Source organism: Limulus polyphemus, unplaced genomic scaffold, assembly GCF_000517525.1.
Source record: "Limulus polyphemus unplaced genomic scaffold, Limulus_polyphemus-2.1.2 Scaffold10484, whole genome shotgun sequence".
Taxonomy (NCBI): domain Eukaryota; kingdom Metazoa; phylum Arthropoda; class Merostomata; order Xiphosura; family Limulidae; genus Limulus; species Limulus polyphemus.
The window spans coordinates 4,439-15,625 of NW_013676094.1; the positions used below are offsets into that span (position 1 = coordinate 4,439).

Consider the following 11,187-nt stretch of genomic DNA (forward strand, 5'->3'; position numbering starts at 1 on the left):
TACTAACATGAAGAAGTACATTATGGTAATATAAGTTAGGGAACAACAATTTATAAACATAATGAAGTGATTTAATTTAGGGGGGAACATACTATGTGTTTTGACAGAAAAAGAGACTGATGTTCCCCCAAAATAAGAAATCATTTCATTATCTTATTATTGTGTGTGTGCGTGTGTGTGTGTGTGTGTGTGTGTGTGTGTGTGTTTTATATGAAAATTACATTTCTTGAAAAAAAAAGCATATGGTGAACTTTGTTTAACAAGAAATTACCGTGCATATTTTGACCTTCTAATTTATACCATTACAGTTAGGAAGTTCACAATGTTTGATAGTTTCAAATGTCAGTACATACGTTTTACGTATGTGGCATTCCCTTGGTAACTTGAGTATTGATTTAAATGCCGCTTAGCTGCGTTCCTTTCAACTATGACAGTGCCAGCTGTCTTCAACCTCTATGAGCTAGTACACGAGTATTAGGCTTAAGTTTAGACTGTTGCCTTTTCATTATTTCCTGTGATGATATGGACAGTTAGTCACACTTGTGAGTTGTGGTGCAACGTGTTTATCATATGGATAATTCCTGTGTATTTTATGATATAATGTGAATGATAACTAGCCGAATCATAACGAAAGCATCACCAAGAGAAGATTAACACACTCATATGAGGACATGAAACTGCCACTATCATTGCTGACATTTGTACACTGTTTGTTCAGGGTGGGGAAGTCACACTTCCCTTAATCAACGTAACACAAGATAATTCACAAAGATTGTAGTTTTATAAAAACTACCTAGTGCATGAGAACTGGAAGTTTATTGCAACATTAGACAAGGACCGGTGTATTTGAACTAATGCAACAAGAAACAAAGCAGATTTCTTACATAATGGGAAATGTAAAGTGTAATTAAAAATCTAGTACCTTATGGCTAGTACGGCAAGAAAGTACGTCTGTGTCTGGATAAACAAACGTTTCTTCAACCGAAGGAGAATAAATTATGCCGTCATCCAAGTGAATCTTCAGGAACATCTGTACGCTTAAAGGTCGTCTTGAAAGCTGATGTCCACGTACAGTGGAATATATGTGGACTGTTTATCGAGATGTATGGATTATGAATTTTTTTTATTTTGTGTGTGTATGATTAAGCGTTGTCTTGGACTATAAATATTGTTGGTGTGTGTGTGTGTATAATTAATTATCATCTTGGACTATAAATATTGTTGGTGAGTGTGTATAATTAATAATCATCTTGGACTATAGAGATGATACTTAATTATACACACTCACCAACAATATCAGACTATAAATATTGTTGGGGTGCGTGTATAATTTAGTATCATCTTAAACTGTAAATATTGTTGGTGTGTGTGTGTGTATAATTAAGTATCATCTCGGACTATAAATATTGTTGGGGTGCGTGTATAATTAAGTATCATCTCGGACTATAAATATTGTTGGTGTGTGTATATAATTAAGTATCATCTTGGACTATAAATATTGTTGGTGTGTGTATAATTAAGTATCATCTCGGACTATAAATATTGTTGGGGTGCGTGTATAATTAAGTATCATCTTAGACTATAAATATTGTTGGTGTGTGTGTATAATTAATTATCATTTTGGACTATAAATATTGTTGCTGTGTGTGTATAATTAATTATCATCTTGGACTATAAATATTGTTGGTTGTGTGTGTATAATTAAGTATCATGTTGTACAATAAATATTGTTGGTGAGTGTGTATAATTAAGTATCATCTCGGACTATAAATATTGTTGGTGTGTGTGTATAATTGTCATCTCGGACTATAAATATTGTTGGTGTGTGTGTGTATAATTAATTATCATTTTGGACTATAAATATTGTTGGTGTGTGTGTGTATAATTAATTGTCATCTCGGACTATAAATATTGTTGGTGAGTGTGTATAATTAAGTATCATCTCGGACTATAAATATTGTTGGTGAGTGTGTATAATTAAGTATCATCTCGGACGGTAAATATTGTTGGTGAGTGTGTATAATTAAGTATCATCTCGGACTATAAATATTGTTGGTGTGTGTGTATAATTGTCATCTCGGACTATAAATATTGTTGGTGTGTGTGTATAATTCTAAAACTCAACTCAAAACATTGTTCCTCTCAAACTAAAATATTTTTTTGTGTAACAAAAATATGAAAGAATTGTCGATGCAATTTTATAACAATATATTTACATTTACTGATTTGTAGTGGTATTAAGATGTATAAATCAACGTTACTGTTTCTTCAAAAAAGACTTAGTGATTTATAGTGGTATTAAGATGTATAAGTCAATGTTACTGTTTCTTCAAAAAGACTTAGTGATTTATAGTGGTATTAAGATGTATAAATCAACGTTACTGTTTCTTCAAAAAGGCTTAGTGATTTAAAGTGGTATTAAGATGTATAAATCAACGTTACTGTTTCTTCAAAAAGGCTTAGTGATTTAAAGTGGTATTAAGATGTATAAATCAACGTTACTGTTTCTTCAAAAAGACAGTAATTTATAGTGGTATTAAGATGTATGAATGAGCATTTCTTTGTTTGCTGAAAGATGTACAATTCAACATTTTTTTTTCATTCAAACAATAGACTTTGCTGGTGCAAGTCAAGTGTTTCCATGAGATCATCTCTATTGGCTACATTGTTTATCGCACTCATGATCTTCCTTGGTTTCGATCTCTGTCCTGGTATTTCCTTGTCACATCCAACTACTTCCTATATGGAGAAAGCATGGTTGACTATTTTGGAGTTTTATTGAACAGAGCAGTAAGTAATGAAAATTGATTAATATCGCATTACAGTGTGAAAAGCAGCCTAAAGGATGTGTTATAACTCATTTAAATTAAGAGTAAATAGCTCAGTATAATTATGGGGTTGTATGTAACTTTGATCAAATCAAAAGTGAGTTATTAAACAACACTATAAGAACATAGGAAGACAATACATTCATACATACACACCTTATCAAACTGTGTATTTATCGACAAGGAAAAAACTAAATTTCTATTGTGAATATTCCTTTGAAAAGAGGAAAGGACAAAACTTTGCATATAGATTGAAGCTTTATTACCTCAACTATAACATAAAATTCCAATACGGTATCTTACCTCCTATCACATGATAGCTTCTCTTGTTCAGTGCTGCCCTCTATATGTACAAATGTTTTCACTTGAAACCCCCACAGACACCGTGTTTAACGTGGTTCTATTGCGTCTCTCCACCAATAGACCCTATGTGCACGACGTTGTATATTACCGGCAACCCAAAAGTAAACACCACCATTTTGGATGTAGCAGAGAGATAATTAAGTAATCACAGTGTAGTTGCTGGTATTTGAAATAAAAGTCAGCTGTGTGGCGGTTAGTTGTACAAACAATCAGACAAAGAATCCAGAGTTATCAGTTTATTGGTTTCCAAAAGATCCAGTGCGTAGAGTTAAATGGATTGTGGCAGTAAAATGTGAAAACCCAATCAACACTGAGAAGGCTTGGAAACCACCATCGTACCATAGACTATGCAGTTCACATTTTATATCTGGTTAGTACTACTTGTAAATATTTGGTGCTTCCCACAATATGATACAGGTCCGTACAAGCAGTGCTAGATGGAAGGGTCCAGTGGGCAGTAATAAAGTTTTATCAAAAATGTGGCTTGTCAAGACAGGTGGTTTTAATCTCAAGGGCTTATTTGTGCAAGAGATATGGTAATGTGTACTGAAGAAAGTGGTCTTAAAAGACAGGAGGACTTAAAATGCAATACAATACAATGTTTTATATTTAAATTGTAAATTTACCACTGATAGAACATAAACAATAGGTCTGGTCACTAAAAACAACTTTGACTTACCCTTAAGTAAGCTGTGTAGTTGAATGTTTTGTACACTTTCCATAATCTGACATTATGCACCCACTCAGCCACAAAATACTTGTAAGCATCAAGGCTTTTATAGGCCTTCAACTGCTTCTAGTGTAAAAAGATGTTGTCAGGACTATGATATTTATATTCTCAATGTGTGGGACTTTAACGTTGGTTTGTAGGCCTAACTTGGGTCCTCCGTTTGCAATGTCAACTAATTTCTGGCATCTAGTGTGATTTTCATTGCTGACAGGATGGAATTAAGATCTGTCATGTCAAGACCTACTTTTCTGCATGTTTCTTCATACCTTGCCTTGCATATATTGTTTAATTTGCTGAAAAATTAACAGGGAACTAGGTGATTGCGTAGGGGAGGCCATGTTTTCAGGAATAATGCTTACGTCCAATATGGCCCCAATTTGTTTCAGTGTTTACTTTGGTCACATGACTTCATAAGGTCTATAGGAGCAAGACACATTCTCCTGATGCAAGTTATACTTGACTTCATAAGGTCTATAGGAGTGCGACACATTCACGTGACTTTGCAAGGTCTATAGGAGTGTGACACATTCTCCTGGTGCTGGTTACACGTGACTTCATAAGGTCTATAGGAGTGTGACACATTCTCCTGGTGCAGGTTACACGTGACTTCATAAGGTCTATAGGAGTGTGACACATTCTCCTGGTGCTGGTTACACGTGACTTCATAAGGTCTATAGGAGCATGATGCATTCTCCTGATGCAGGTTACACGTGACTTCATAAGGTCTATAGGAGCATGACGCATTCTCCTGATGCAGGTTACACGTGACTTCATAAGGTCTATAGGAGCCTGACACATTCTCCTGATGCAGGTTACACGTGACTTCATAAAGTCTATAGGAGCATGACACATTCTCCTGATGCAGGTTACTCGTGACTTTATAAGGTCTATAGGAGCATGACACAATCTTCTGGTGAAGGTTACATGTGACTTCATAAGGTCTATAGGAGCATGACACATTCTCCTGATGCAGGTTACTCCCACTATACTATTCAGCCTAATCTTTACTTCTCATTTAGATGTTCTTGAATTTCACTCATGTTTTTGTATTCACAATTGCACTTTATTAATTTTTTTTTATCGAAGTAGTAATTTGAAATAGTTTAACATTTCAATTACAACTTGTGTTTAAGTAAATTAACTATATATATATATTTTTTTTTATCTTCACTGTTTAATTTGGTTTTATGATCTTTGTTAAACCATAAATTTGGAATTTTGTGTCATGACTACTACTAGCATAACTACTACTACTTCCAATGTCATCTCTCAGGCTTCAGATTCGACACCTTCAGCTGAGGAGGTCTTGGTCTTAGATAGACGGGAGCTTGAACATTACGCAAGACAAACAACTTCTCCCAAACCTAGAAAAGATCTATTTCTGGAAGATCCTGGTCCTACAGACAAGGACTTAGAAAGCTTTTTTTTCTTCCCCGGTCCCTTGCAAGGAGATCTGGATTATCCACACTCATAGCATCCATTTTGTCCCATCCCATTTGCCCTTCCTAACTCATGGTTGACTTTTCACCAGTGGTTTCTGTCCTTCCCGACTGACGGGATCGCATGCTGCAGAATTCCATATCAGGCTGTTTGATTATAACTCACCAGTATCTTTTATTGCAGGATATTGAGCAACCTTATCTAACACCTTCCATTTTACCACTTACTGCAAGGTGTTTTCTTCTCTAACAATTTCCCTATTGTTGCATTCCTTCCAGATTAATTGTTCTCCTTGCCTTTCTGTATATGGATTGGGATATTAATGTTGTTTTCCACATCCTTACCTTTCCTCCCTTTACCATCTCTCCCTTAAAACCTGCTTCCTACTCCTTTTGGCCTGTTTATGTTGGAGGTCTGACATATTCACCATCGACATTTCACGTACACTTTATCTCCACTCCTATGTTCTCCTATATCTGGATCATTCTTTCCTTCCCAAAACATCAGGGGTTCATGAGGGCAATTTTTCCTTTATACTGATTTTTCTTCCTTCCATTTCTCATTTATACTCCCATTCAGATCTGGATAGACTTGTATATCTAGTTTGTGCTTTTCATTTTTATATTGCTGACACGGCTCCTTTCCATTGGTCTTACTCTCAGTTATTCGTTCCCTGAAACCCATTCTTTCTCCGAAACCTTTCACCTTCTACCCTCACAGGTTGGATTTATCAACTCTCAGGCTGGCATATCTTTTAACTCCCAACATCTTTACCAGATTCAACATCTTGGCAGCTCATCTTCATTGTCCTTTAGAAGATATCATTTAATCGGGCACGTGGACTTCACACCCTACTGATTCCCAACATCTTCACCAGATTGAACATCTTGGCAGCTCATCTTCATTGTCCTTTAGAAGATATCATTTAGTTGGACATGTGGACTTCACACCGTACTGATTCCCAACATCTTCACCAGATTGAACATCTTGGCAGCTCATCTTCATTGTCCTTTAGAAGATATCATTTAGTCGGGCACGTGGACTTCACACCGTACTGATTCCCAACATCTTCACCAGATTCAACATCTTGGCAGCTCATCTTCACTGTCCTTTAGAAGATATCATTTAGTTGGACATGTGGACTCCACATCGTACTGATTCCCAACATCTTCACCAGATTTAACATCTTGGCAGCTCATCTTCGTTGTCCTTTAGAAGATATCATTTAATCGGGCACGTGGACTTCACACCCTACTGATTCCCAACATCTTCACCAGATTGAACATCTTGGCAGCTCATCTTCATTGTCCTTTAGAAGATATCATTTAGTTGGACATGTGGACTTCACACCGTACTGATTCCCAACATCTTCACCAGATTGAACATCTTGGCAGCTCATCTTCATTGTCCTTTAGAAGATATCATTTAGTCGGGCACGTGGACTTCACACCATACTGATTCCCAACATCCTCACCAGATTCAACATCTTGGTAGCTCGTCTTCATTGTCCTTTAGAAGATATCATTTAGTCGGGCACGTGGACTTCACACCATACACGCTTATCTCCCATTACCTACATCATGTGGATATTGTGTTCCACCTGTTGCCATTCTAAACATGATGGTTCAACTGTGAATTGATAAGTTTGCTTTACTCTAGTTCCCTTTTTTTTTCTACAGGATAGTGGATCCTGGTCTGTGGCAAGTGATGCCTCTTTAGGTATTACTTACTGGCTATTAACCAAAGCATCCACACTGTATGGCCTATAACCACTGGAGAATATATATATACCACTTTCGATGGGTTGAGACCTGGAGGTTGGCATAGCAGAGCTAGACCAGGAGAGCGGTTGGCTGTGATGCCCGACATGTGAAAATCTGAGTCTGGATCTGCCAGTATGTATACACACATATATATATATATCAAGGCCTATGATAGACACTGTTGAGATGGGATGCCCCATAAGACTGCTTGTAGTTTCTCCTCACTATATGTTGCTTCTTACCTATGCCCATACTAGACTGTACTGATTCATGGACTATCATGAGTAAAGCATAAGGGAATACCTACCCATCCCTGCTGTTCCTTCAGGTGAATAAATCAGGAGTGATCTGCTTTTTAAAACAGGCTTTTTGTGGTCAATCATTGCACAGTCTCTGGACACCCCAACGAGCTTCTCCCCTTTTTTCGAGTGGAGTACAAAAGTCCTTACTACTTGCAAATTCCTAGCCATTGGGGTGGAGGATCATGGAGGCTTCTTGTTGAATGTGCTAAATCCCATTCCGTAGAGAGTAGAGCAGTGGTGTTGATCCACCAAAATGATGCTCCTCTCTCAACAGAAGTCACACTCCATGTGAAACCTTCATTTAGGTGGTGGAGGATCATGGAGGCTTCTTGTTGAATGTGCTAAATCCCATTCCGTAGAGAGTAGGGCAGTGGTGTTGATCCTCTCACTGATTCGTAAACTGGAGTAAATCCACCAAAATGATGCTCCTCTCTCAACAGAAGTCACACTCCATGTGAAACCTTCCGAAAGGTGGTGGAGGATCATGGAGGCTTCTTGTTGAATGTGCTAAATCCCATTCCGTAGAGAGTAGGGCAGTGGTGTTGATCCACCAAAATGATGCTCCTCCCTCAACAGTAGTCACACTCCATGTGAAACCTTCCGAAAGGTACTCAACTAGGTAACTTTTGCACTGGTCCCTCCACCTTACCAATGTAGGATTCTAGTTCTTGAAAATATATTTCTAATAATTTCTTCCCACTTCTGGTGCTTCTTTTCTGTCTAATCTTGAAGTGAAGGTTAGGCTGAATAATATTGACGGAGAGTATGTTGCACTACTATTGGTAGAGGGCTGTCACATGCTTATTTCCAGTAGAACCAAATTAAATATGGGAGTTTCAAGGCTAGTGATGAACAAAAACATTTGCACTTATAGAGGGCAGCACTGAATGAGAGAAGCTATTATGTGAGAAGTAAGTAAGTCCCTATCCGAAATGTATTTTCAGTGTAGGAAAATATTAACATTTCCAACAGAAACATTGAATGTGTATAGATTGAAGCCATATTAACTAAACTGTAACAAAAATTTTACATAGAAACACTGAATCTAACAAACAACTGATGTGTATAGAGTGAAGCCTTATTAATTATGTGGTTCGCAGTTTTCACGTTATAAAGAAAATCTGAAACAAGGATTAGTACATCATTTTGAATTTTATTTACTAGAGAATTTAAAAATTCATATCAGTAGGATTTTACAGATATTAACTTGCAAATTTTGAGAAGTAAAATATAAAAATTCCAATGTAGAAAAATATTTATTTAGAAAAAGAAAATTAAGTCATGGCAGTCTTAAAACAGTGCTGTTAAAGTATGAAGGTACTGAGGATTTAAGCTACCTGTACTGTGTTCAGAAAGTAAATACTGAACACAAGGACCTCTTGAAAGTTATCACGATTTAATTTGTACATATGCTAGTGATTTAAACTTTGAAAGTTCAGCTTTTCTACTCATAACTTACAATGTATGAGGAGTTATCAATACGAGTGTGGACGTTTAACAAGAGGAGTAAATTTCCTCAAGATGTTGTTTGAATAATCATATATTTTAATGTTTCATACATTAGGAACACACATTATTTGTGTTAACGTTTTATGCATTAGGAACACACATTATTTGTGTTAACGTTTTATGCATTAGGAACACATTGTTTGTGTTCTATACATTAGGAACACATTGTTTGTGTTCTATACATTAGGAACACATTGTTTGTGTTCTATACATTAGGAACACATTGTTTGTGTTCTATACATTAGGAACACATTGTTTGTGTTCTATACATTAGGAACACACATTGTTTGTGTTCTATACATTAGGAACACATTGTTTGTGTTCTATACATTAGGAACACACATTGTTTGTGTCAATGTTTTATACATTATGAACACACATTGTTTGTGTTAACGTTTTATGCATTACGAACACACATTATTTGTGTTAATGTTTTACACATTAGGAACACACATTCTTTTCTAAGAGATTTTTTTTTTTTTTTCAGGATTTTATGAAGCCCTTGGTGACTTATCACAGGTTTATCTCATTCAGTTTGTACATTATTGGGTTTGTGTGGTTTGTGCTCAGCCTAGTCAAGAAGTATTATCTGAAACAGTTTTCTCTGGTACATATTGTATTGTTGATTTTTATAACTTAAAGTACGTGTTTCAGGAAATTTAATTGATATATTGCATATTTTATCAAACAATAGACATTACAACCATATATTATTGGACTCAATATGAAGATCGCTTATCAAAGCACACTCGCACGACCCCCTGGGTATAGAAATAGTGGGTTAATATTACAGTTTTGATTAATATTCTGTCACTATGGTGTTAAAAGTAAATTACCCATACTATAGATTGTCTGGTCTCTAAGCTCCTTACGACCCATTCGTACAGAATTATTGTTAATTTTGGCCATGTCGTTGAAATTTTCAACAAACATTTATTGGGCCTAGAAGTGGGAATTTTGCCCATAAGCCGTGGGTTTGGTAGAACAATGTGAATATTCTCATGGAAATACAGATGTCAGACATTTTTAATATTTCTGATACTTCAAGCTAGAAAACAGATTTTTGTAGTATTATTCAAAACGTAAGACAGTTTTATTCAAGATTGGATTGGTAAAGAAACTGTACTTGCTACCTGGTGAATAGCTGTAAAGTAAGGGTGCTACCTGGTGGATGGTTAGGAGTTAAGGGTTCAAATTGTGCTCTCAATTTAAAAAGCTTTATAGTCTACTATTTACTTGATATTTGTGCACAAATCCTTGAGAAAATAAATAATACTTTATCTATAGTTATCACAATACGAATGAAAAATATTTGTGTGTTAGTCTTAACTTGTATATGTTGGGTAGGAAACATTTCACTTATAAAGAAAAAAAAAGACAGGATTAATACTGTAGAATAAATGATTCATTTTCATTACAACAACAAACTGATATGATGGTATATATTGAAGTTTATTTAATAAGATTATATCACTTTCGTACTTTGCTCACCAGCTCCAATACTGTTCAGAAACACGAGTGCATGGTTATTAATGAGCTACGTATTTCACTTCTGAAATGTATCTTTATTTTTATAAACAATGCATCAAAAGATGCAAGAAATTATGGGACTTATCTTAAAGTTGACAAGATTTTAATAACTATGGAACTGTTGCCTGAAAGTCAACATTTATTACAGATGTTTTACAAGTGAAAAATCTATAATTTTTAAATATTTTGTGCTGTGATTCATGTGACAAAACAACAGAAATGATTGTATGTTAACCAAATTTTGCAGTTTGCTTGGACCCACGTTACATTGTTGATTGTGGTGACCCAGTCATATCTGATCATGCAAAATCTCTTTGAGGGGCTCATTTGGTAAGTGTCATTTCTTATAATTTAGATACAGCTTCCATTACCAGTTTGTTTGAAAGTTAGCCAAGAAAAACAAATCACTAATGTTAGTCTTTATTACCTACACTTGAAAACACTTTAACTGTACCAGATTTATAGGCTACATTGAAAGCACTTTAACTGTACCAGATTTATAGGCTATACTTGAAAACACTTTAACTGTACCAGATTTATAGGCAATACTTGAAAGCACTTCTAGCTGCACCAGATTTATATGCTATACTTGAAAGCACTTCTAGCTGTACCAGATTTATATGCTATACTTGAAAGCAGTTCTAGCTGTACCAGATTTATATGCTACACTTGAAAGCAGTTCTAGCTGTACCAGATTTATATGCTACACTTGAAAGCACTTC

The 11,187-nt window shown here is 35.6% G+C and overlaps 1 protein-coding gene across 1 annotated transcript in view; it reads left to right on the forward strand.

Moving 5' to 3' along the window:
* The window catches only part of LOC106476409 (phosphatidate cytidylyltransferase, photoreceptor-specific-like), a gene marked incomplete at its 5' end in the record, with an annotated part of 11,517 nt that extends 700 nt beyond the window's left edge, over positions 1-10,817 (forward strand). The window contains 3 exons of the mRNA XM_013937071.2: positions 2,614-2,790; positions 9,423-9,542; positions 10,713-10,817. Of these exons, the coding sequence (XP_013792525.2) occupies positions 2,614-2,790; positions 9,423-9,542; positions 10,713-10,799 (384 nt within the window). The remainder of the gene's footprint in view (positions 1-2,613; positions 2,791-9,422; positions 9,543-10,712) is intronic.
* Between the last annotated feature and the right edge of the window lie 370 nt (positions 10,818-11,187).